Below are 26,748 nucleotides of genomic sequence, written 5' to 3'. Positions count from 1 at the left end.
CCTACATGTGTCTGAATGTGCTAGGAAAAGGAAGTTAAGAGACCTTGATGTATGAACAGAGTACATGGCCAGCTCAGGGCAGCAGAACCCTAGATCACATTTGAGAAAGAGCATTTGATTAGAACCCAGAGTCAAAAGGTTTATCCTGAAAGTGATGGGGTATCTGCTGAGAAAGGGGCATCTTGGCAACACCTTTGTTGTTCCCTTGGTGGTTTTTATTTGGAAATGTACAGATAGCAGGATGTTCAGTTCTAAGAACACATAGCAACTTCAGCCTTCGCTTAACCAAGACCTTTTTGTTTCCCTGACAATAGCCGCCCTTTCCCGTTGCCAGGTACCACCAACCCCCATGGAGACACTGTCCTGGCACCCAGCACAGAGTAGACTAAGTGTCACATTGCAGTTTTACTTCTGGATGGTCATGGAGTCCCTGCATCAACCCTGGCCAAGTTACTGCACCTTAGCAGACTCACCATCCTCAACTACATTTGCAGACACTAGTGACCACATCCACAGTGGCTAACTGTTGGAGAACAAGCAATCGGGGGTGGTTGGGGGAAGCAGTCTCACTATGTATAGTCCAGGGTGGTCTTGAATTGTAGCCTCCCACACCTATCTAAACGAGCTGACTTTTGTTTTTACTTTTTTTTTTTCCATTTTGTTTACAAATGCTTTCCCATCTCTATAAGCCTCATATATGTAGCACTGCCACAGAGGACCCTGCCATCTAAGGCTTGGTCCCTCAGCTGGATGGAGTGGTGTTGACTCCTCTGCTTAACATTCTCATAGTAGCAGGTGCTGGGCCCCTGCCATGAGTTTATTAGGACTTCTACCTGCCCTGAATTTCTAAAACAACGTTCTGACTTGGCAGGATCTCCCCACTTCTAGGTGTTCAGCTGAACCATAGCCCAAGGTGTCACTAGGAATATCCTGTGTGATGTCTCTCGGCCTGAATGCTACATTCTGAGTAACCAGCTGGGTGGCCATGATGATTCCTGCTCAGTCCCTCTGCTGCGTGTGAGTGATGTGTACCATCTCCACATCCATGGCATAAGGGTGGCACACACTAGTCTTTTGGTATTCAGGAGCATGTGTGTGATTTCTACCTGTGAAGTGACCAGCAGCAGCCGCCTTCTGAGGGCTGATAATCCCCAGGTCTCCCTATGCATATGGGACAGCTCACAGGAGACATCACACTCAGATCTCCAGGAATTCCATAGAATTTAGTGTTTAAAGGAGAGAGGATAAAGTGTTGCTTCTCAGCAGTCCGCATAAGCCGTGGCCATAGTGGATATGGTGCCAGTGTTCCTGTTAGCATGAGCTGAATTCTGGGTTTAGGGTTCTGATTTTCCTTAGACCAGTCCAAATATATATCTTAGAAGAATTACTATAGAGTTGTGAACATCAACCAGCATTAGCCAAGATGGTTCTACAGCACTCAGCCTTCATAACACGTACCTGTCATCTTCGCCAGTAGCTACAAGGTATAGGTAGACTGACCACAGCGCTCAGAAAAGTCTGTTTTAATACAAGGTATGGCATGTTACAGAATGCACTATTTCATATATGCTAAGAAGGCATAATACCACCTGTACAAACTCACGAGAGGTAAAAATTGCTTTTACAGGATCCTGTGCTGGTGGAGTCAAAAGACCATGGCTTGTTAAGGTTCCCACACCCTTGCAGCCCTTGTAGAAGGGACACTTTGGTACAAGAATGAGCACAGCCTAGGTGAGGGCCTCCAGCGTGGTAGCTGATCCTTTTCAACCTGTGTCTTATCTGCATCCACCTGGGATGCTGGAAGCTCTGGAGACCAAGCCTCGTGCTGCCCGCTGAACACCACCCTGCCCCTCTGCTCACTCATGCCCCCTCCACATCTGCTGATACCCTGACCTCTTTGTTTCCTTTGCTTGACATCATGTGGGAAACTAAGGACGTGGTGCACTGAAGAGCCACTTGGCAAGCCCAGCCTGCGGACTTCATAATGAATAAACCCCACAGAACGCTTCCATCTCCATTGGCTCCTAGCCTTGTGCCAGTAACAATGCAGGGCACCCAAAAGTCAAAGGATATGAAGAGTGTCTAGGTACAGTCTCTCAAACATCCCAGGACCACGGTGTGCAGCAAAAGTAAGAGCTTGATGCCTTTCTGTCCTCACGTGTGGGCTGTCTGAATCACACAGTAGCACTTTTTACTGAGAGCCATCAGCTGCATCAAATGTACTGGTATCCAAGTGGCATGGAGAAAGGAAGGCTCTGTCCATGAATATCCAGCCTGGTGCCATCTCGACATCTGCAGCTGGGTGTTGGGCCAGGGAATGCTGTATTCTCTTCTGGGCACATGCCAGCACCTGCTCTATGTCCCTGAGGGCATGTGGGCAGAGTACTTGTTTGGGTGCTAGGATGGGTGGAAGTGGTGGTGGTGATGGTGGTGGTGGTGTTCATGGTGATGGTGGTGTTCATGCCTCTGGATCACAGGGACCATGTAGCCCTCAGGCCCCAGCATGGGAGGCAGGTCCCGAACCACTTCATGCTCCACCATGGTAGGCTGGCCATGTCCCTTGAGTGGCGAGTGGCCTTCTCTGCCCTTCTGCCGGTACCGCTTGTGACCATAGGGCTGAGGTGGGGGCTGTGGTGGAGGCTGTGGAAGGTGGTGGCCATCCTGAGCACCCTGGGGCAGTGGGACAGCCTGCAGGCAATAGGTGAGCGTTTTCCCTGGCTTGCTGCTGCCTGTTGCCCCAAGAGGTTTTCCTGGACCCTTGGGTGACCTGAGGAACTGCTTCTCCTGCCCCTTGAGCCGGGGTTGTGCAGCCAGGGCCCGGAGAGCAGACTCATTAGTTAGTACGACATGATCAGCCAGGACCTGGGACCTGCGGTGGTGTACAGCGTGGGCATCCGACTCCTGTGATCGGGATCTGCTTGGAATGTGTGTGGCCCTGCCGTGATGATCTTGCCTGGCCTGCTCAGGTGGTGACCCTGGGGACAAGACACAGTGGTGGCCCAGAGTAAGGCTTGGGACACATGTCATACCTGCACTGTGGGTTTGCAACAGAAGTGACCTGCTGACTGGGTTACAGATCAGATGGCCAGATGCCCCAAACTCAGTCCCAGATCTGACATTCAGATGGGAGTCAGCCCCACATTAAGGACCCTGGATATCACTGTTTTACTCTTTAAAGAGGCTTAGAGCCACCCTGGCAACTTGCTGCCTGGTTCAGCTGGCCCTTTATCCCTGTTGTGGATCCTATTAGGAGAGATTCTCTACTGGCATAGTCAGGGCTCTGTCTAGGACATGAGGGGACATCAGAAAGTTGTGTCCTATTAAGGGATACTCCAGTGAAGGACCAGAATTCATTAATATGTCCCCCTTCCCTCTCTCCATAACACACCCAGAGGGAAGGAGGAGGAAGAGAGGAGAGAGGAGACTTCCAGAATAACCTGGTTGTAGCTTCATGAAATACTTAACCCTTAAGGTTGGCCCTGCACAGTGCCCTCAGTACAGGGGGGCTACTTGTGGTCAACTCCCCAGTAAACTCTTTGGATCCCCATCTACCTCTTCAGATGCCCTTATCAGAGGACTGAAGCTCTAGAACTAAGCACACAGAGCCAGCCCCTTCCAGGTGAGGATCAGCTTCAACCAGGGACCTCTAGCCCTGGTTATCTGGAACAGATTGGAGGGGACTTAACAGAGATACTGTCACAAGTGGACCCCAGAAACGATGGGTGCTAGTGGGGGACTTGCCAGGCTGCAGCTCATGAATCTCAGTATCAGAAAGGAACATTGAGTAGAGCAGTACAAGTGTCTACAGTACTGGCTGTCCGCGTCTTCTACACAAGCTGGAAATCCTGGAAGGCTCCATTTTCCCTAAGCCAAGGCATGCCTCATACACACACCTGGATGTTTAACCACCTTGCTTTCCAGGTCCCTGCCAGTGCTGGAGGGTAAGTGTGAGTTCACATCTACGCAAAGGATGATGGGATGCCCAGGCGAGGAGTGGACACCTGAGACCCGGCACCATTGGAATTCCAGAGCCTACCCATGCCTGCCTGCACCTCTAGGGAGGAATCTACACCAAGAGGGCAGGTCCTCTAGTACCTACCAGGACCAAACTTAGATGTGTAGTTCTCGATGCCTGCAAGGTCCAGGTAGTGGTTCCTGCGCTCTGTGTTCTCATCCACACAGTAGGGTACTCGCACAGAGCAGGGCTGGGAATCAGCATTGGGCTTCCTGTGTGGAGCAGAGAGGACAGGCCTGAGCTTCAGACATGTGGCAGGAGTGCCTGCAGAGGTGGACAGTTGTCTAGGAGGTGAAGTGGGGACTTTGACTAGCGCCCACTGTCTAAAGAAGGCAGAAGGGAAGCCGTTGGGTAATATATGTTGTCCAGAGAATTAAGGTACACAGCTCATTACGGCAGCCTACCAGGACCCAGGATCCCACCCCAGGTCACCTCACTGGGGGCCACAATGGCCCCTGCTTGCTTCCTTTTGCATAGCATGGTGCTCAACCTCACCCAGGTACATCACCCTTCACAGCACACAGGGCCTACCTATTTCCCCACCCTTGCTGACAGGAACCCCAGGGAGGCCTGCAGGATGCAACCACCTGACCCCACACTTCACCTGCTATAGGCAGACAACCTTCTATCAGCCGCTCGGGGGTCCTCTGTGAGCTCACTCTCTGTTCTGCCACGAGTGGACTCCCGGTCTGAAAGAAAGGTGTTCTTTTTGCCTCACGGAGCATCCATTTGTTCATGCCCTACATACCTGCTGATCCTTGCTTTGACTCAGACATTCTTCGGCCTGTCCTTCACCCACTCATTCTCCATGTCGTATGAATCCGTCCATCCACTTATTCTGTTTTATTGTCATATTTTATGACACACAGTCTCGCTATGACCAATGCTGGCCGTGAACGTTTAACCCTGTTGCACACCTAGTGCTTGGGATGGAGGTCTACACCACTCTGCCCTTTGTTAATGAATTACTTTCCTTGCTCATCCATCCACTCACTGAGCACACAGTTTTGTCCACTGCCAGGTACCAGGTCCTGCTTGGGACATTATGGAAACAAAATTTTTGAGTGAAAGCAGTTAGGGGACATGAACAAGGCCGATATCCAGGGGTCAGTGGCGGAGAGGTAAGTGCTCCAGGGAAGAGCAAGTAAGTGTGAAGCATAAATCAGGTGGTTGTAGGAGCGGCCCACCCTGTATAGGCCTGTCTGAGGGGCAGTGCTCATAGAGACGGCGCCATCTGAGCAGGAAGGCTCCTGGCATAGACCCCCTCACCTTGGCCAGTAGGACATTCCTTCCTCTTGTTGGAGGGCTCAGGACTGACAGTTAGCTTCACTCGCAGGGTCTTGCTGCTGCCCGAGGAATGATTGACAGAGGCGTCAACAACCTCATAGATGGTGTGCATTAGGCTGGACATGTCCTGGGACCAACATGACAGATTTCAAGAGACCTTCTTTACCAAGCATGTATTCACCACCTAGCTACAGCAGGCACCTTGAGTCCACTTAGTCCCCATCAGAGACTGCCTTGCTTTATGCCCAGAATTGCTCCAGATGTCATGCTTGGCTTAAAGGTAGCCCTGCTGTCTGTTTCTAAAGCCATATATTTTACATTCCAAAATTAGATAAACGAGCATGTAACCTTTCCAGCATCAATGTCACATGCAGATGCTTCCTCTGCCCTCCTGGACACAGCTCATTGGAGCAGGGACACTCCAAGAACTCAGGCTGCCCCATGAAGGGTTGTTCACCTAGGCTTGGCCTAGGGACATCACAGCTATAGAGAAAGGCCATGCTGGACTTGATGAGATGTGTAGACTTCAGAGAAAAGAGATACCAGCTAGCAGAGGCTATAAAAGTGGGTCCCCTATCTGCCTCCCCTTCTATCTCAGCAAAGTTCTAGTCTTTTCCTCCTCCCAAGACTCATTCTGTCTCTCCATCTGACAACTCAGACATCTCTACTGAACCAGACTGGTTCTGCATCTCAAGAGGCCACACCCCTGACCTGAGCCCTCACCCTATGGGTGGTTTGACGCATGTGGGCACATTACCTCTCTGGTGACTTTCCCACTGTTGTCAAAGTCGTACAGTGTGAATGTCCACTCCTGACGGTTGTCTTCTTCCACGGAGACATCACACTGGAGGGCCTGTAGGTGGTACGCAGGAATAGGAAACAAGAAAATCAGCTGTGGGTCTTCCTAGTTTCCAGCCAGGACAAAGAAGCTGAAGGGCAGTTGGCTTGCAACCTTCAACCTCTATCCTTCCCCAGCTCTACCCCCACCCCAGTGATGTACTAACTCTATGCCTTATGACTCCGTTTCTCCCCTGTGGTATCTGTGCCTGTGCATGCAAATACTTAGGATCACTTTGAGTAAGAGGAATTAGAACCAAGTGTTCTTGCCTGTGGGGCAGGAGATCCTGCTGTTATTCCCCATCCAGTAGTGCTGAATGCCATTACATATGGAGGCCCATCTGCCCAGCATGGCCAGCTCCACAGCAATACCATGCAGCCCACCAGAGCGGCACATTTTAGTCCTGCTTAAAGGTCTCGGAGTCTACAGAGACCCCAGGGCTGGAATATCCATGGTCCCCATTTAGGCCACCACTATTTATCCTGGCCCCTAGAGACCCCTCCTGTAGGTGTGCAGGGGAGAGGACTTACATCAATGTTCAAGTGCTTCTTGCTGGCTCTTAACAGGCCCTCATGGGTGGCTACCTTCTCCCCATCGTCCACGCTGAAGAGCTGCCCCTGGCCCTCATGGCCTTCAGACTTCTCAGGGGGCAGCACAACTGAGGGAACAAGAGGTGAGGCAGGGGCTTGTCCCATGTGAGTAGCATGAGGACAGGGGAAATGGGTTGACTATGTCCGCTCTCTTCTGTTCTACCAGGCCCTGAGCTAAGGATGCTCCTGTAGAATAGGAAAGTAGAGAGAGGCCTCACCTGGGTTAGCCTCAACCTGGTAAGCCCTTGCTGCACATGTATCCCATAGTGGCCCCCAGTGAGCAGTCTGTCTCCTCTAGGCTAACACTGTAAAGATGGGGTAGGAGAAGGACCTTCAAGATCGTAAGAGTGATCTCCAATCCAGAGTCCTCACCAGACTTTTCTCCCCATTCTCGTGGTCATTTTCCAACACCTTCAATTCAGAACCCACTTAAAAGGACACGTGGGCTATCTGATGGCCAAGCAGTCTTGTCTCCCCTGACTCCCTGGATGCTGGGTGGGTCTCAAGCTGTTTGCTCAAGAGAGAGGCCCAGGTCCATCTGGTCATGTGTCTGTCCAGGTTTGAGCTAAGAGGATACAGGGCTTGACTTTTAGCAGGCAGATCTGGGAGCCCCTCTGGGCTTCAGCTGCTGTCTGAAGGTGGGTCTGTGGGCCGCTCCTTTGCACCTACTAGCAGACTGGATGAACTTACCACATTTCTGTGTGGGGTGACTCTGCCAAAGAGGCACACATGATAGTGACTCAGATGGGGTTCATATGACCATGAGGCTCAGCAGAGGAAGACAAGTCACAAGTGGTATGTTTAGTACTTCTCCGCCACTCCACACTGTATTAACTAATCATGTTAGCTCAGAATTCAAGAGTGCCATCCCATGAAGCCCAGCCTCCCTGTTCAGTCCTAGAACTACAAACACTAAGTGAACAAGGGTGTGGGGATACTGTGTTCAACATTTTACTGCTTCCACTGATTGATCCGAGATGCCTGCCTGGTAGAGTAGGAACCAACTGATCCTGGCTCTTGTATGCCAGTATTGAGAGTTCTGTGGTGTGAGCCCTAAGGTCAGGGTGAAGTCTGGGAGCATTTGCTGTAGCTGGACTCACCTTCTAGAGAGCCTGTGTCCTCCCAGAAAGGCCCCTCCCTGGGATCCCCATTGGGCAGGTCCTGCAAAAGAACAGGGCAACATGACCATGAGGCTCAGCAGACCCGAGGAAGACAACAGATATGAGCTCTTATATGAGCTCTTGAGGCTGAGACCTGAATAGAGGCCGGCATCAGACCTGGAGAGGCCTCTAAATCTGTAGGCTCCCATACACCATCCCAGCTTCATACAACAGAATGCATGAGGACCATGTGCTGGAGTCTTTTCCAGAATGGGGCCTCATTGTCTGCGAGCAAAGCCCACCGTCCAAAGTGAGACTTGGGACCTCCCTGTAGCTCAGGCCTAACACAGCCAACTCCCAAATATAAACCTTGAGACCAAGAACCCTACCTGGCATTAAAGCTGCCCCTATGGTACCCATGGAATCAACTCAGGATGGCATTCACTGGAGCTGCAGAGGGGCCGCTGTCTCCTCCAGTCCTGGACTGAGGAGCAAGGTTGGCTGCCAAGAAACTCCCTTGGACTATAGCTGATCTCAAGACCAGTTATGGAAAAATGGGAAGGACTTCAAACACATCCAGGCGATGTTTAAGCCAAGAAAACTCTGCAGAACAAAAGCTCACATGGTTCTTGTAAATAATCCACAGAAGCAAAGGCTACAAGAAAGGAAATATAAAATGTTCCATGGAAGCCATCTGTAATCAAAGGGCCCTTCGTGGTGGGGGAACTCTCAGCCCCCAGCGCCCCCAGGAGCATTTCCCACCAGTTTCCTGGCATTTATGTTTGACTCCAGGTGGCTTCAAAGCTTTGAGAGGCTTCAAGTAGATGGGAAGCTGAGCTAAGACCCATCCAATCGGCCAGATGACAGTGTCCCTAGGGGTAACATGGGCCAAAGGATGCTTTTGGTTTGTATCTGGAGGCAGGAGAAAGACAAGGTTCCCCAATTTTATATCTCATCCAGAAAACAGTATTCCAGGTTCAGTTTTGCACATTCTTACTCTGTCAGTGACCACGGGAACAAGAAATACCTCTCACCCTATTCCTCACTGTGGCGAATATGGGATGCCTGGCAGGCTGCCTAGCACCACCTTGTGGACACAGGTCTCACTCAGACTCTGGCAGAGCATATGTAAAAACCTGATGCCTTTGTGATAGAGTGGGGAGAGCATTCTGCCTCCAGTAGCAAACGAGACAATAACCATGAAAAGGCCCAAGCCTGAATAAACAGGCTGACTGTTGTGCAGAATGTGTGGAAGAGGAATACCAGAAACGCTCAGGTGCAAGGGACAGAGACAGGAGTACAGCCGTATTCTGGGTACTAGCTGTGTGAGGTTGGTAAGGACAAACCCAGTGTTGGGCTCCTGAACCCTGGAGTACAGCAGGGGGGAAAGGGAGGAGCTCTTTCCTAGGTTTTTTTGGCTGTGCACTGATTTTGGGAAACACAGCATTTGAGGAGCCCGCATGGCAGATCAAAATGGTCAAGGGTGAATGACTAGGACCAGGAAGTAGAGGAGACCCTGCTCATATCTGCATCTCAAATACCTCAATCGTCTCTGGACCTCCCAACTCATGGGAACCATTAGGGAGAGGCTGCCTATATAGCTTGTTCTTAGGATGTTATTTAGGGGATCACACTGGAGATAGTCTTAATGGGAAAACCTCATAATTATTAAAAAGTTCCCTTTCTAGCTGTGTGTGGTAGCATTCACCTTTAATCCCACCACTTGGGAGACAGAGGTTCTGAGTTTGAGGCCAATAAGTCTCAGGACAGCCGGGACTACACAGTAAGACCCCTTAAAAAGGTGTAGGCGTCCTCATTCATTCACTGAATAGCCACAGACTCAAGGCTCAGAAGATCTGATTTTACTGAAGTGCAAGGAGTTTTATGTCTACAGTGCACAGTGCCATGTCCTTCTGTCCTAAGACTGGAGACCCAAGCCTAGAGGGACAAGGGCCAGTTCACCCTAGGTGACATGAAATCATAGAAACTTGTAAAGCTTCAGTTCCAGCTCTCTGTGAGGCATGGAAGCTGGAATCTAAGGACATGGACCTCCCAGACTCAGCTTTATCCTGGACAGATCCAGGGTCCTGTGTCTGACTGCAAATCCCAGGGTTGTAGATTACTGCCCGTAAAATGCAGTTATGCAGGGAAACCCAAGCTGGCTGATGCCAGGGAGAGGGTTGGAGACTCGAGTCACCGTTAAATGATGGGGGCAAGGGCAAGTGGAGCAGACACTAAGATGGGCATCTCCTGATCACCTGCACCTGCCTCCAGGACGGGCCTATAAAGTGGTACAAGTGAGAGGATCCCCAAGATTCTCAGTCCCTTCCCCCATGGAACTCCAGGGCCATTCGCTCTTGGTTACAGCTTGAATCCTTCAACAGATAAATATCTCACTGAGAAATTAGTGGGTACAGCACCCCAAGATAGAGATACAGCTGAAGTCTAGAGCCTAGGGTTGCTAGTCTCTGATTTACTATAACATACCATTTTTTATCTTGTGTGTCAGGCTGGGACCACTAGCTTTCATTAATACCTTCCATTTATTTTACAAATAATTTTGAGTGCCAGGTTTTGGAGCTTTGCATGGACTTTAAAAGCACTGGTAGATGGAGAAACAAAAAGATTTAATTCAGAAAGAGCTGGGATGGGTCTAGTGGAAGACAGCTTACGTGGGATGCACCGCTCTAGGTACAAAGCCCAGCACTGCAAGAAGAAAAACGATACAAGAAAAAAAGATCCTACACAAATTCTAGGCTGGTCTCCTGGGACATTCCTGAGGCTACAATAATAGGACAGGGCTGCTATAATTGACCAAGGCCACACCATGTGGGCAGGGCCACTGCAGCAGACCGTCAGCATACCCCAAACCCCGGAACATAGAGGATTTTAAGCACTAGTCCAGGGGTGGCTGCAGAGGCCCTGGATCAAAGAAGAAAATGAATGTTTGTGGGGTAATTCTGGCCTCTCCCTGGTGATTTAAGTCAAATCTGTCCTGCCTACATAGAAATGCCCTTTAATCTGAGCTGCTTTAGTTAAATAGAAGAGCCAAGGGCTTTAATTACATCATATAAAACCTGTGCCGGGCCACTGGCCAGGAATGAAGCCCCCTCCCCAATACAGCCAAGTCAGAGGCAGACAATACCTACCCCTGTTGTGACAGAGTCTGGTAATCAGAGTGTGACATTCTCATTCACTTCAGTTCCTCCTGAGGAACCTGAGCCACACCCTCTACCAGACCCTCCTTGTTTTGGCCTCTGAAGCCATTCCTCTCAGGTCCAGCGTTACATCTCTTTAAACTCTATTTAAACTCTAGTTGCTAGACACTGATGTCTGGCCCTGTCCGGGTCAGTATGGACCCCAGATGCCTGATGAAACTCCAGTTTAGCATTCTGCACATCTCTTCAGTGTCTGACCCAGGGCCACCTCCCTCCAGTATTCACCCTATCCCAGGCCCTGCTGGCTGCCCTTAAAACATCACCATTTTATGCTCCAGTCTCTGATGGGTGTTCTCCTAGCCACTGGGGACCCATGCCACAGTGGGAACACGACCCATAAATAAGGTGGAAAGCATCTATGTTGTGTTTGGGATTAACTTGCCTTGCTGGCTACATTCGTGGATAGTCCACATCCTACAAACACCCGTTTATTCACACCCAAAATGAGGGGCTCACAGTTCTCCACAACCCTGTCTTTTTCCATCATCCCATTCAGGAGGTAAGAGGCCCCGGGCTGGTTCAGGTCACAAGTCCACAAACATTCCCTATAATTGCCACTTGGTGGCAGCAGCGAGTGAGGAAGTTTCCAAACAAACCCAGAGTACTAGTTCCCTAAGTCAGCAGGCAACTTGTCCTGCGGTCAGCACACAGCAGAATCAGAGATGGTGGCGCACACCTGTCCTTGAAAGAGGGTCATGTTCCTGGATCATATCACCTACTAGAACCTGCAGGGCCTCAGCGTCTTCCAAATGCCCACTCAACATAGGCAGCTCTGAGAATAAGCACAGGGCAGATGGGCCTCGGGATAACTGTGTGCTGGCTTCTCACTGCCTGAAGTGTCCCCCAGACTCAGACACATGAGAACATTGTCTTCACATGGGCCTCGTGCGAGGGTCAGGCGAGTGTAGCTGTCAGTCACCAATCACCTGACTCTTCAGGGTATACCACTGGGCTGCTGGAGGCAAACTGGCACCAAGAGATAAGGTTCCTTTAAACCTGTCTCAGAGTTTCTAGAAACCAAGCTTCTCTCTTCTGGAAAGAGGATGATATGGAGAAGGGGCACCTGGTAGACGTCTGGACTCCCAGGGCAGCTCTGTGAAAGCCAGAAATGCTGGTGGACACATGCAGGTTCTTTCAAAGAGGCCAGAACCCTCCTCAGGCTCCTCTATAGGATTCCTTTTTAATGGGTTGTTAAGACAGGGCCTCTGTGGGCTGGACAGTATCTAACTGCTGGCCTTCCTGTCTCCACTTCCCAAGTGCTGGAATTAGAGGCATGCGTCACCACACCCAGCTTCTGAGAATTTTCTTTCTCTAGGGGGCAAATATTTGCTCCTGTCTAGAAAACTATCTGGGTGACTAGTCCAAGAGATAAGACCACATCTTCCTTCCTGAAGCCAGGTCCAAGGACTTCCGCTGTCAGAAGAATCCAGGCTCAGGTAGAGTAATAAGTCATGCCTCTAGTGGAGGGATGGACAATGACAGCTCCCACAGAATCCTGTTCTCTGTGACTAAGTCCACATCTCCGCTTGGCCCACAACCCTTATGCTTGTGGAAGCACTGGCCCCACCTATCAATTTCAAGGTTGATGTTGTGTGCCCCCTCAAACACAGACTAGGATGAATGGCCAGACCTTGTCAAATGTCTCAGAGATGGGGTGAGGTTGTGGGGAGGGACATACGAGAGACAGATACAGTCAGATAAAAAAAAAAAATACAGAGGCAAAAACAGGCAGGGTTGGGAGAGAAGTGGGGATTTAGTGGTACTCTACGGGAGGGAGACAGAAGGTGAGGAGGCCACTGGGGCTGGCACCACAGGGCCTCTGTGAAGGGTGTGTGGTCTAGAACACATGGTTGCCAAGTACTAGGATGGATTTTTTGTATGTCAACTCCAACATTAGCTTCTGACAACTATTAACCTCCTAGTCCCTGACAGACCCCTGCACCCATTCTACCCAGCCACAGAACTCTCCAGAAATGTGACAGAGACCACCAGGATGACCTTTGGGTGTAGCGTTCCCATAGCATTTGGGGGAAGCTTTGCAATGTCAGTCCTGGTCACTCTAAGACTGGTGCTGGGGGTGAGCCCAGGCTAGAATCGCCTGCTGGTGACAGAGGAATTGCCTCTGGAAGACAGAGTTGTAAGACTTATGTGAGAGTCACGCCATGTCTGTGGGGTCAGGAGGTGGAGAAATACATGACAGCAGCCAGTAGTACCCCAAGTGTATGCTGTAAGCACCTGAAGGTCTGCAGGAGAGCCCAGGGAGCCAGAAGAACATCTGATGCTGTGTGTGGGATTGATGTGGGCATCCCTCAGGCATCTCGAGTTCAGGGCATCACCCATGGGTCAGCCCTGAAGGACACGACTGAAGCCAGGGCCATCACAGTGCCAGAGCCAGCAGGGTCAAGAGGGAAATGAAGAGGCTTCAGGGGAGGTACCAGTGGAGTAAGGATTAGGGAGAAGCAGGAGGCTAGGAGGAGACAGAGGGAAAGTAGGCTATAGACACCGTTAGAGCCGGGAAGCTGTGGACCCCGGGTGACGATGGCTTTGAAAGTCCTCAAATGCAGGGACCTTGTTCCTCAAATAGGTTTCCAGGTGTGGCATCTAGCCCTAGGCTCTGAGGAACAGTGTTTTCTTAGGAAAAGGTGAGGAGGCCACTCTGCCTGCCGCCAGGGGCTGGAATTTCACTTCCAGGTGCCAGCCCGCTCGTCTGTCTGGAAACGCTTGGCCAGCTTTGAAGTCCCGTCTCAGTTTCAGCAGCTAAACAGTTTCAGATGTGACAATCTAGTTTTATGGGCTTAATAATTCCGACACATGTGCAGTAGGGGCCCAGCAGTTCCTGCGGTGCCTGGCGGTCCCCTGCAGGGGCTGAGGGCCATGAGGTCCTGAGTGCCTGAATCCAAAACAAGATGTCTAAGGACAATGACTCCAAAGCCACCACAGGAAGGGAACACAGCAAGTGCATGTTAGCGTCTTGCTTTCTTCTAAGATCTGCAGGATGTTTTTGCTCTACACATTTTTTTAGTTGGGGGGAATTGGACCATTTTCATCAGGAATTTTATGATAACAGAAGCCTGTAATTTATAAAAGATGGGTAGCTGGGAGAGTAACGGTTTCCTAAAACACACACTCATCCTTCACCTTCAGTATTTTGCCCTCCACCATTTTCTGTCCAGGCCAGAAAATACAAATATTTCTGCCATCCTCTTCCTCCTGTTCCTACCAGCGTCCAATCATTTCCATCATTTGACTAATAATAGAAAACATAGCATGGGCCACATTCCCAATACCCACTCACCCTAAAATACAATGACCCCAAAATGGTCCTCTAAAGGGCCCACATTCACTGCAGGATTTGATCAGCCATAGTGTCCTGTGGGGAGCTGACCATCTACTGTCCACAAGCACCAAGGAGCACAGCACATGGCTAGTTCACAGGGAATATTAGACAGTGGAAGAGGGTGCCTGAGTCACTGAACACATTACAAGAACGCACCCTGGCCACTTGTAGGAGAAACTTTTGCTACGTGAGATGCTGCCAGGAAGGTCATACTCAATAAGGGGTCAGCAAGACACTTTACCCCTCACTCAGAAGGATTCAGGTGACTTGTATCATGCACATCAACCCACACATGTGGGAAGCAGAGCGCTATTAGCCCCAGGCCTCTCCTTCCCAGGAATCCGTCGCAAACCAAGGCATCCACAGAAACAGAGGGCCCACCTTGAAGCAAAGTGCTTTCCAAACACACTTTAAATGTATACATGCGGGGGCTGGAGAGATGCTCAGAGGTTAAGAGCATTGCCTGCTCTTCCAAAGGTCCTGAGTTCAATTCCCAGCAACCACATGGTGGCTCACAGCCATCTGTAATGGGGTCTGGTGCCCTCTTCTGGCCTTCAGGCATACACACAGACAGAATATTGTATACATAATAAATATTTAAAACGATAAATGTATACATGCATGTGTGTATGAAGCCTGTGTATATTCATGTCTGCACACCCCCCCTCTCTCCCTCTCTCTTTCTCACACACACTCTCTCCCCTCTCCCTCCTCTTCTCTCTCTCTCCCCCTATCTCACACACACTCTTACTCTCCCCCTTTCTGTCCTTTCCCTCTCCTCTCTCTCCCCCTCTCTCTCACACACACACACTCTCCCCTCTCCCTCCCTCCCTCTCTCTCTCTCACACACACACACTTTCTCACAGACACTCTCACACACACACACACTCTTCTCTCTCTCACACACACACTCTCTCCCCTCTCCCTCCTCTTCTCTCTCTTTCTCTCTCTCTCTCTCTCTCTCTCTCTCTCTCTCTCTCACACACACACACACACACACACACACACACACACACTCTACACACACATGCCCAGAGAATTAACTAACGTCAACCATGCTCACTACTTCCCCGTTTCCAGTCTTAGACATTGACACTGCTGTTGGTTTAGTCCTCGGTGTTCTGTGGTCGCTTTGTAGCTTGGTCTACACCCTGATGATCTTCAGTTATGCCTGATACCACAGCCGTTTTTCAACAAGGATGGCCAGCCCTCTCTGATGGTGACCACTCACGGTCCACAGAGGTTGCAAAATCACAAAACAGAACCCAGACGCAGACCCCACACAGCTTCCGCCATCTAGACTGCTACTCAGGAAACCCACTGGACACCTTTGTTTCTTTTCATTCCTATTAAAGCTTTATGTTTCTCATTTCAAAGGCAGATTAATTCCAAAGCTGGAAGAGAACACGCCTGAATCCTAAGTTACTGTTTTTGTTTTACTCTGGAAGGTACTGTGTGATGTGGTGTTCTTACCAGAGATAAGCAGGCTAAAAACCGGCGCCAGGCCCCTGGGGAGCTCACAACTCAGAAAAAGCAATAAATGGTGTTCATTTTTGTTAAGTGCTCTCTGTGGAAATGTACCCTCACTGACTCTGCTGCCTGGCTGGGCTGTGGAGATCAAAGGGGGTCTCAGAGCTATGCTATCTGGCAGCAGCTGCATGAAGGTCTTAAAGGGACAAAGGCCAAAACTAGATCCTCCAAACCCGCCCTAAGGAAATTTGGTGGGGTCCTTATGACAAGCTTACATGGTCACCTCTTAATAGTCTGTTTCAGAAATTGGTACCCGCTCCAGGCAGCTGAAGGCTGCGCAGCTGCAGGGAGAGCTGAAAGGAAGGAAGTCCAGGTAGAAAGCCTAGACACAGCAGGGGCTCCTAGGATATGAATCAAGTCCAAAGGGTCTGGCTAAGCATAGTCTGGCTGCTAGGGCTGGAGGTGGCCAGCAAGAGGTGAGAGCTCTGGCTTGGTTTCTTCATCCACCAAGGCTCTGGTCCCCTGCAGCATGGGCAGAGATATGGTACCCACCGTTCCCCTAACTACTTCCTGAGGAGCCCCAACACACAAACAGGTGCCTGTCTTCCTGTTTCGTGCTAACCTCTATCCTACTCAATGCATCACAAGTGAAAGGAACCCTGAGACGAAGTGCAAAGAACCTTCTTCCTGCTTCCCCTCCCCACAGATGAGCTGATGCCCTTTCTGTCAGGATATAAATATGTCAAGCCAGTGGCCAGTTCCTGCTGCCTTGCCATGCCTGGAAGGGATGGGGTCACCATTTCATTGGTTTTCCCACAGACGGTATGCATGCCGCTTTGATCCCCTAACATCATTAGATGCCATTGGTTCCAATCATGCCAATTATGCCCAGCCACAACCGACTCCATCGGCTACTGCTCAAAACACAGCCAGGGATCCAAAGATAAAGTGCCAGTAGGCTCTTTTCTCGGAGTCAACACCAGCTGTGTTTTTTTTAAAAAGCCCAAATCAACTGAGACAAGTCTGAAGACAGGGTTATGCCACCTCCCCTGCTCCACAGCCATGGGGTGGGTCCCAGAATCCCCATAAGTGCGGCGAGGGGGGGGTGTCATTGCTCCCCTAGAGCTTCCAGTACCCTTCTAGCTGTAATGCCTGTCACAGACAGTAAGTAGCCTCCTAGAGCCTCAGAAAGGTTGGTACACACATCTTTGTTTACTGCAGCTCCTAGGAGGTGGGTGTAGCTCGTTCTCTGTATATACTTCCCCTCCTCCTGGAATTTGCACTGTTTATTCCTGCCTTGGGGCTTCTGCACTTGCAGGGCCCCCGTGACTCTGGACAGCCACCCTTTGTCAAGGTTACCTCCCCTCTGATGTCACCTCACCATCCTGTCCTGCACCCTCTGAACCATCCAGAAGCCCTTATCTTGAGCTCCTCCTTCAGCCTAGTAATGGCTGAGGTATTGATCAGGGAGGTAACCTAGGGACTTGAGAGCAGCTAGCTCATGGGTGGGAGGTAGGGGTCAGGAGACTCACACAGGTTAGGTCCAGACTCCAGAACTTACTACAGTGTGATTCAGTGAACCACCTAACTCTGCTGTGTCTTAGTGCCTCCTTCCAAAAGAGGTCTCGGGGTAGGAACTGAGTGGTCCTAAGGATAAGCTCTGGCATGTGGGGTCTATAGCCACCTTCCTCTCCTGATTCCTAAGACCTTTCTTCTTTAACCGTTCATCTTTTCTCTTCAGATGCCCCCTGATGTGGCTTCTCTCACCTGCTTGGAATACTTTTTGCTTTTACCCCTAAACACTTCCTTACCATATTCCTATCTCCCCTGAAGTCCACACAGATCAGGCTGCTAGAAGGTGACCACTGCAGCTGGTATTCTGTTGACAGTGTGTTGTGCCGTCTTTCTAGGCCTCATGCTGGGCCATGTCTACCCTCTGTGGCCTCACATCAGCATTTTAGACTCTGCGTTCCACTCGAGCTCTACTTGGCTTCACCTTCTTCCTCTGTTTGCTTCACCAGTGATTCTCGTAGCCTTCTGGAACCCACTCTTCCCTATGACGCAACTGTGAGCAACACACACATGCACACACACACACTTTCCAAGGAATTTGTCAAAGCAAGTATAAATGTGCTTCCCTTTTCCCCACTGATCTTTCCCAAAATACAATGTCATCTTCAGATTAAAAGTAGCTCTCCCTGACCCCAGGAAAATGGCTCCAGGACTCCCAGCAAAGGTGAGGTTGGCCTAGAGTTGGCGCAAGCAGAAGGCAGCTCCAGCCTAGTAGGTCACTATAGGAGCCCGAGGGCTAATCCTGCCAGTCAACAAGAGAGAACAACAAGCTGGAGCCCCAGGGAACACCTACACAGGGAATGATAAGGACAGGCCAAGTCCAGGGACACCCTACTCATCTGGGAGACTCGTGGGCTTGACATCCTGAACTGGGTGAGATATATAGGGGGCTCTGAGCACCCCCAGGAGGGCAAGAACCAGGGTTGCACAGAGGTTAGAGACCCAGTTCCAGTACAGTTAAGGAGTCCAGTCAGCTATGGGAAAGGGGGACTAAGTGGACAGGGGACACTTGAGCAGGGTATGAAGTCAGCATTTTGGGTGAGCAGTTAGGACTTCCCTACCAAGAGCACTAACAGGACAGGAAGGACAGGAGAGCACACTGAACAGGGTGAGAAGGTAGTGGAAGGGTCTGGCCAGACCATCTGTACTCTCAGTCTCTCTGGGAGAACACTGGAGGTTCCTCAAGTGAGGGCTTTGTGCTAGGTCCCTGGGTCGGAAAGGAAAAGGGACCTATTTTTCCAGGTTGGTTATTTCATGCAGGTTCTTCCTCAGAGGCAGAATGAGGTCAGGCTTTCACTTCAAGGAGATACAAATATCTCATTTCCCTTCAGTGAACACACCAACTCTGGAATTCCACATCACAGGTATAAAAGATGCTAGGAGGCCCTGCCAGTCCCCTTCCCCCACCCACAACAAAGGCTAGTGGTACCTACAATTCTGGGGACAAGCAGCAGAAAGGGCTGTGCTTCCCAGCACACAGAACATCCTTCACAGAGCTCTAGATGCCGATATACCAGGATGCCTGATATGTTAAAATAATCTCCATTTGAATTTATGTATTAAAATATTACATGCTTTTTAGCTTCTCTGATTTCAGGGCTCAAAACTAGCTATGGTTAACTGAGAAGATTCTGCAGAACAAAAGTAAAACAAATCCTTCCTTCTGGCTGCAGGGCTTCCCTGCCATCAGTACATTCCAGCTGTGCGTGGCAAACAGGATCGAACAGACCAAATTTGTTCAATGTTGGCACGAAGGGCTGCCAGCCAGATGCTGCCAAATCTCCCATCAATGCAAAAGCTGATCACAGCACACACCAGCCCGGCAGGGGGGTGCAGCCTGCTGTGATCACTAACAGGCTTATCTGTCAGTAGCAGCTCCAGCCAGCCAGTCAGTCTTGCCCAAGCCAGTGCTGTGTTTCTGCCCAGGATGGCCAGAGTATCTAACAGGCCATAGATGTACCTGGTGAGGTAGCCAGGCCATGTTCTAGGCCAGGTTTCAAATGTTACCCCTCCAATCTCAGTTAATAAAACAGGATAGAGCCCAAGGATCATCCTCCAAAGGGTAGTCCAAGAGGAGCCCACAAGCTGTGACCTGTGCTGGATGCTCACAGTGGACAGAGGGTGTTCGTGTTTGACAGCCCAATATAACCATAGAAAGCCAACGGAGCAAAGGACTGGGAAGGGGGTGGGGGCTGGGTGATAACCTTTCCATATGCCACCTCACGTGTGAGAAGCCTAATTTAAGTCACATGATCCAATGACCCTGTAGCCACCCCAGAGCCCCATGTTTCTCCTGAAGCTATGGCCACCTGGGCCCCACCTGCCTCTACTTGCTAGCATGTCTCCCAACTACTTGACAGGTCAAACACATGGACAGTGCCCCAGCGGGCACAGACAGTTCTGTGCAGCATGAGGGCTTATCCCATCCTCTTTCTCACATAACCCAGGACAGATTCTGGGGACCTGCCCTACCTGGTCGCTCTCTGACCACAAAACTCATAAAACACAGAATTGATTTCTCAGAAGTGCTTGGGTTGGAGGGATAGGGGCCTCTTGGGTTCAGACCCTATCATTTGTAAGAAGAAAAGCCCATCAGGAGGCTATAAAGAGGAGAGAGACACAGCAGTAACACCCTCACCAGACCCTTCTGGGCACAAGTGTCCTGATGTGCTTCCCTATTTGTCAAGGCCTCAGGTGAGCAGAGCTCCTGTGTGGATGAGCTGAATGGCATGAGGGTACGTACCGCTCAGTGCTGCCCCCACTAAGAGCACCCACAGCTGCTCCATCTAATGCCAACCTCACTCTCAGTAATACAGCATATATCCAGGGGTTATACAAATGAGCTTTCTCCATGAACAACTCTTTCCTGTGACCCACAGAGCCACACGGCTCTGTAGGACTTCTCCACCAGCCAGTCAGGAACAACAGCCTTCATGAGCTGCTGTGGGTCAGCTTCCCCATAGTCCCCCGGGGTGACACAAGCCTGTCCTCATAACCACAGACTTTCTGATACAGGCAACATTCCGGGGGCTCCTCTCGCCTATAGGAAGAACATAAAGTTCAGCTTTCCTAAGAGCAAGGCTTCCTAGCCACAGACAGGTGGTTAGCACTGACTTCCTGGGGGACTAGCCTGGGAGAATCTCTGGATAGCTTCTGCCAAGCTCCAATATCCCATTATAGACCCCTCATCTCTCCTTAGATGATGAGAAGTATGTGAAGTCAAGGCCACAGAAAACAAGCTAAGCTGAGCTTCAGAGACGTGTGGAAGATGCCACAAGACATGGCCACATGGCTAAGTCACAGCATTGTGGATAGAGACAGTTTCCTACATCCTGGCCATAGCGGGAAAGAGTCATGTTTTAGTTAGCTGTGGCATTTGGAGCTCCCATTGTTCACTCTGACCAGGATTTTCAATGACCTCTGTGCAGAAGACCAGTGGGTACTCCTGACCTCACTACTGAGGCTTGGGAGTAAGACATAGTCCTGTCTACTTCTTGCTTATCAAGAAACAGAAACTACAAATCCCTGACCCCAGACAGGGTCCAGAGCAAGTAGGGCTGTACCTAGTGCTGGGAAGCGTCTGGGTCTGGATATGTAGCCTGCATATCAAGCTCTTGACAAGCTGTAGCCCCTGGGAAGTTGTCCAGCCTGTTCCTGCACGCAATGTTGGACCACAGTTCTAGGAGAGTGCCCATGAGGCCAGGCCATTCCCCTGTATCTGGCTGGAGCCATGGTTCCTAGTTATACCACCCCTACTGGCCTTACCCCAGCTTACTTCAGACCCCTCACTCCCCACCAGGGCTCCAGGTTGAACAGGACTTCTGGTCAAGAGTGTTAATCTCTCATTGACTATCTCAATGAGAAATACTTACCAATTAATACTTCTAGGAAGCCAAAATTTTAGCTCCTCCAGCAGCTGTGATTTGAAGCTGTTTTAGAAACGTAGACATGACAAGCCGCCCAGATACAACCCTCAGTCCCAGCTGTTTATGAAACCCCCCCCGAATCTAGGTGGCAGCCTGGGGCAAAATGCCCCACATTCTTAGATCCTTGGCCCAGGCACTTTATATGACGCTCCTCGGATGCAGGGGTGGGCACATCCACATCTGTACATATCTGCTCCTTCTGTGCCTGGCAGGGAGCACTCAAATCCCATGGGAACACGGCTCCAACGACCAATGCACACAGAAGGATTCCCCACTGTAGATATCAGGAATCTGCCCCTCCAGCCCTAACTGTGGCCTCACATGGTCAGGGTCCCAGGGCTCCTGTCATAAGACGGCAGAGTGCTAGCCAATGAGCAAAGGCAGAGCCCAGTATGCCCTGCCTCTCAGAGTGCATCCCAGCAGCCCCAGAGCCTCCCACAAGTACCAGACTGGGTCAGACACTGAGTGCATGGCATTTGGCTACTTCTTGAGGCCTTAACCCCTGAGATGACTACAACACTTTCTGCAATACAGGGACATTCCACTGGCCTGTGCCTCCCTTCCCTTCTCTGTTTAGCGCCATCCACAGCATGGGAAGTAAACTTCAGCCATGTGCCTGAAACATTATTCCAAGCTCCCTCAGGTTGGGTCTGCAGGCCAGCTTTGTCTCCCCTCTCTCAGAGGCATTTCCTGCAAGGTGGGTCCCGGGGCCTCTGCTAGATTGTTTTAATCCCCTTGGGTAAGAACCACTCAACTTATCACAGATTATGTGGGGGTCAGCGAGACACCTGCAACTTCAGAAGCAGGGAAGGGGCGGGGATTCAATGCCCCTCGACCACTTGATCTTGGGGAGCCTCAGTGCTCCTTGAGATTCTCCCAGGATTGTCCTTGGTGTTCCTGCATCAAAGTGGGCCCTGGGTCACTATGCACTTCTCTGCCAACTTCTCAAGAGTCAGACTTGGGTCCCAAAAGCCGGACTCAGGGCACAGAGAGAACGAGGGGCAACAATGATGTGCTGTGATGATTGACACCCAGGCTACCCTCTTCCACCCTGGCACCTCCAGGGCCTCCCTTCCAGCTGTTCTGTGAGTAGTCCGGGGAAATACTGCTTCCTCTTGGGGGCTCTAAAGCTTAGCAGGTGAGGACCCATCACCTCCCTGGAGCTCCATATCTTCCCTGCAGATGGCTCACAGTCCGTGTGTCATGTTTCTATGTTAACCAGGAATAGGAAAGTATCTAGGCTGTGACAAAAACATGAGGAGTTTCTCAAAGGCTAACATCTCCCTTTCTCTAGCAGAAGCAGGTAAGTTTTCAGATGAGGTGGCTCCCGGTCCAGGTCAGGGGAAGGCCTGGCTACCCCTGCCATAGCAGGACCAGCAGAGCTAAAAGGTTTAGGTCCTCCAGTCGGCTCCAGAGAATTCTAGATGGTTAGAAGGAATCAGAGGATAGGTGGGCAAGCTTTCCCATTCTGATGAACCTGTAGGCAAGGTGATAATGAGGGTTAAGGGTTTATTTTGTTTTGTTTTGTTTTAACTAGAAGCCAAGGTTTGCACAGCGAATTCAGCCCTGGTCTAGAGTTCAGCTCCCAAAGACACCACAGGGTCTCACACTGGTCACTCCCATATTTTCCAAGGTTATCTCCTTGTGAAAGGTATGTCAGCACACAGAGAATGGTCGGATAGATGTGGGTGGAGGTAGTGAGTCACACTGTGAAGTTCAAGTTTGTGCAAGATGACCACACACAGTCATCCACAGGCTGAGCACCCTCTTACAACTATAGACAGTTGTAGAATGTCCACAGACAGCCATGGACATGGCTCTCATGGCCTCCCGAACTTATACAAGCAGATCCCTCAGAATCCAAGTTAAAAACTCTACCACTAGAGTGAGCAGAATGCTCCTTCCTTGGGCTAAATGGAAATCTGTGTTTAATTCACAACAGAAAACAGTGACTCTTGTCTTCTGTGCAATTTCCTGTCGGCTTTAGGGGGAGCTGGAGAAATTAAATATAGTCTGGTGGAACAGTGCACACATAAGGAAATTATCCTAAGCGGAGTCCCATGGATGACAGCTCATCTACACTGAGAAGAGCCACCACCAACTGCTGCCTGGACGACAGCCCCATCAGTTCTGCCTCAAAGCCTGTGACCACAGTAGTTCTGATGTCACACGCTTCTCTCTAAACCATCACTTGGTTATTGCTAACAAACCCGCGCCCCTCCCTTTAGATCGCCCCAGGCAAGGAGCAACATAGGTGCTGCCATATGGCAGAGCTTCTGGAAATAGCAAGGATGGCCACTCAGGGCAGGACGTGGTACCCAAGTGTCTTAGATGTACATAGATGCACAGACCACTGCAGCTCAGTAACAGAGTCGAACGCAAAAGAGCAGATGAGAACCCAGACGAGGAGATACAAGTCCCCCAAAGGTCTGTCGCAAGCCTCTGGGAGTTCGTAGTGTGGAAGTTGTGTAGCGATCAGGGCTGGTCTCTTCAAGGAACAGCTCCTGGGAGGACACTGAGTTGGGCAGAACAGTGGACACTGTGAAAAGGATTTGAGAAAAGACAGAGACCCAACTCTTAACTGTCCCCATTAAACCTTCCAGACAGAAGACACAAGGTGAGGATAGAGTACCTCCCAGACCTGGGAAAGGGCTGCTTGGTACAGCCCAAGCTGCCAGGCACCAGCGCAGCAATGTGGCTTCAAGAATTCCTGAGTACAGTGAGGGTAATGACTGGGCTAGGGCCTCAACTCCAGGTACGACCTGGCCAGGAGCCACAGCTAGATAAGGAAAACCAGGAAACACAGCGTTGTTGACTATAGATACTTAAGTCAGTCCTGCTGAGACTCTGCTCTTCCCACCTTAGAAAGACCTTATCATGAAAGAAGAACAAAGCAGAGGAAACAATGCAGGCCAGAACGCGCGCGCGCGTGCGCACACACACACACACAATCCAAGGTCGCTGCTTCACTTTAGTAATTCCACAACTACACCAGAAGCACCTGCACTCTCCAGAAAAGATGCTCTGGCTCTCAAACTCCAGAGACACACACTTCCTCATCAGCTAAATTGTGCCCCTTTCTGAACACCACTGCTCTCAAGTGGGGGATTCCAAGGGTATGCTTTCCCATGACATGAACAAGAGTCCCAGGTTCCCAGTGAGAACGAAGTTCAGAGACATCAGTTGGCCACCAACAACTCCTCAGCAAATGTAAGTGGTAATAAAATACACCTGGGAATCACCTTGGATGCCTCAAGCCTGGAATACTGATATCATAGTCCCAGCTGATCCCAATCTTTGCCTCATAGCCTCTTCACCAGCTCCTCCTGACCAAGAAGTGGAGCCACAAATCCACCCCTAACTTAGCGCGTGGGGATTCCAGTACCTCCACGCTATCCCCCTCTGGGATACTATGGCAGATGCTGGGAAGGGACGGGCTATCCTGGCTCAGGCCAGCCATCTGAGTCATGGTTTCTGCATCTCCCGGTGATAAAAAGGAACAGCTAGGGCACTTCTCCCAGTCCTGGGAGGCCCGTGGTTGCGCGACCCCGCCCACCACCCGGTCGCTTACCTGCTTGTCCCGTGCGCGATGTTCCACGCCGCCGCTGCCTCCTGCGCGCCGTTCGGTCTCTTCCGCGCCTTTGCGGCCACTCGCATACGCGGACACCACGAAGCTGTCCCCTGTGGCCCGCCCACAGATGCGTGGGAAACACGGTACCCACGGAGAAGAAAGGAGACCGTAAGCCCCGCGGGGTGCGCTTTTGCCAATTCCGCCTCGAGGCGCCCACCCCGTCTCCAGAACCCCAGGACCACGCGCTCCCGGAGACCTATGGCGTGTCCCACCCGAGGGCGCGAGACAAGGCGCGCCCCAAGCTCGGAGCTCTGCGCATCCGGCCCGGGGGCCGCCTCGCGCCCTGGCTGCGCCGGGGCTTACCTTCGGGGCTCTCTCTCCGCTTGCAGGCTGCTGCAGCTGCAGCGCGGTCGAAGGACGCGGGGAAGAGGGAAGGGACAGTGAGTGGCGGAGGCCCCCGCACCCTCCTCCATCGCCACCCTCCCCTCCCGCTCTGGCCCGCACCTCACCGTGCTTGGACTGAAATTTCCCCATGTCGCCGCCGGGCCTGGACCTCCGGCCGCGCTCTCAGGTGCACGTCCGAGGTTCAGAGCCCGGGGCGGGTGGATAGTGCGCGGAGAGCGACTCGTGAAGCCTGGATCCCGGACGGGGCAGTCGGACGAGGCTTGGCCGGGCAGCGGGAGACAGCGGCGCGGGCAGCTGCCGGACTCACTCTGAGAGCGCGCGCCCGCGACGGGGCTTTAACAGCAGCTCGCGCAGCGCCCCCCGCGGCCGCGGCCCAGAACGCACTGGACCCCTGTGCTTTGGGACTTTACTAGGCTGTTGGGAACCAAAGCGACTGCTTTCTACCGTGTTACACATAACCAAGGAGACATACACGGGGTACCTATGAGGATAGGCAGGCCCTGCAGTGGACTCCGGGTTTCTGACTCTGAGGTTTCTTGCAGGAGACATCTTCCACCCCCTTCCAAATGTTGGTCTTGAGATACCAAATTAAAGAGGTTCATGAGTGTTAGAGTCCTCCTTTGGAAGGAGTCATCTAGGTCTTAAAAACGCTTCTTAATTACTTTGGCTTGGAGAGGGGATGGACCCAGACTCTGCGAAGGGCGGGCGGAGGTAGACCACAGGAAGGTACCTGGAAGAAGTGGAGAGCAGGTAGAACCAAACTGTCCTGGTCTGCTGGGCTGGATCCCTTTTCCTTCCTTCCCAAATGTCTGCCTATCTCTGGCCTCTTTCAATTCCACATTGATGAAGGAGCAGCTGGGCCTATCAGTTTGAACTGGCTCTGCACGCTTCCCTTTTACTTTAGCTGGGGCAGGGTCCTTGCTAGTCCTTAGTTGGTCCACCTGGCTCTAACCAGCCCCTCTTTGACTGGCTAAACTCTGAAACCCGTCTCTCTATCTCCTCCTGTAGCTTCTCTCTTGGAGGGGATCACCCATTCTTGTTCTTTGGCCTGCTTATCTTCAGAGAGATCTTTCTCCCTTCTTTCTTGAGCCCCAGCTTGTTCTGATGATACTTCTCTGGTTCCCTACAGAGCCCTATCTTCTTTAACACAATGGCTTCAAGAACAAATGCATAATTTTTTCTGTATGCCGTGCCTGGTACACAGCCTCTGTTCTTTTCAGCTTTCTTGAGATGTGGTTCACATCCCCGACCACTCTCCCACTCAAGATCCAGTGGCTGTTAGTCTGTTCATAGGTGTGACAGCACAGTCTAGAACGTCTGACTTCTAGAGTAATTTATCTTTAGCACCTACTTCCTCCAAAGAACTTCATTCCCAGGAAACAATGAGCCCCCTTTCCCCCTTTCTCTGTGTATTTTCCT

The 26,748-nt window shown here is 51.1% G+C and overlaps 1 protein-coding gene across 1 annotated transcript; it reads right to left on the bottom strand.

Moving 5' to 3' along the window:
* Positions 1 to 771: 771 nt before the first annotated feature.
* Nkd2 (NKD inhibitor of WNT signaling pathway 2) lies at positions 772 to 25,622 on the bottom strand. The gene is made up of 10 exons (XM_057789721.1): positions 25,434 to 25,622; positions 25,288 to 25,323; positions 24,925 to 25,034; positions 7,831 to 7,891; positions 6,671 to 6,798; positions 6,060 to 6,155; positions 5,285 to 5,429; positions 4,620 to 4,704; positions 4,100 to 4,227; positions 772 to 2,975 (listed from the first exon to the last, which is right to left on the bottom strand). Exons 1-10 carry the CDS (start codon positions 25,456 to 25,458, stop codon positions 2,398 to 2,400), a joined length of 1,392 nt encoding a protein of 463 aa, XP_057645704.1. The 5' UTR covers positions 25,459 to 25,622; the 3' UTR covers positions 772 to 2,397.
* Positions 25,623 to 26,748: the final 1,126 nt, after the last annotated feature.

The sequence above is a fragment of the Chionomys nivalis genome, chromosome 15, assembly GCF_950005125.1.
Source record: "Chionomys nivalis chromosome 15, mChiNiv1.1, whole genome shotgun sequence".
Lineage (NCBI taxonomy): Eukaryota > Metazoa > Chordata > Mammalia > Rodentia > Cricetidae > Chionomys > Chionomys nivalis.
The sequence above is the reverse complement of the archived record's forward strand: the minus strand, read 5'-3'. Positions and strand labels throughout refer to the sequence as shown.

What these genes read in the sequence shown, in the direction of transcription:
- Nkd2 (XM_057789721.1), bottom strand. Translation starts at nt 25,458, where the DNA reads ATGGGGAAATTTCAGTCCAAGCACG. An exon ending in AGAAGCACTTGAACATTGAT is followed by an intron (nt 6,156 to 6,670) that starts GTAAGTCCTCTC and finishes TACCACCTACAG; the next exon opens with GCCCTCCAGTGTGATGTCTC. An exon ending in AGGTTGTCTGCCTATAGCAG is followed by an intron (nt 4,228 to 4,619) that starts GTGAAGTGTGGG and finishes TGCTCCACACAG; the next exon opens with GAAGCCCAATGCTGATTCCC.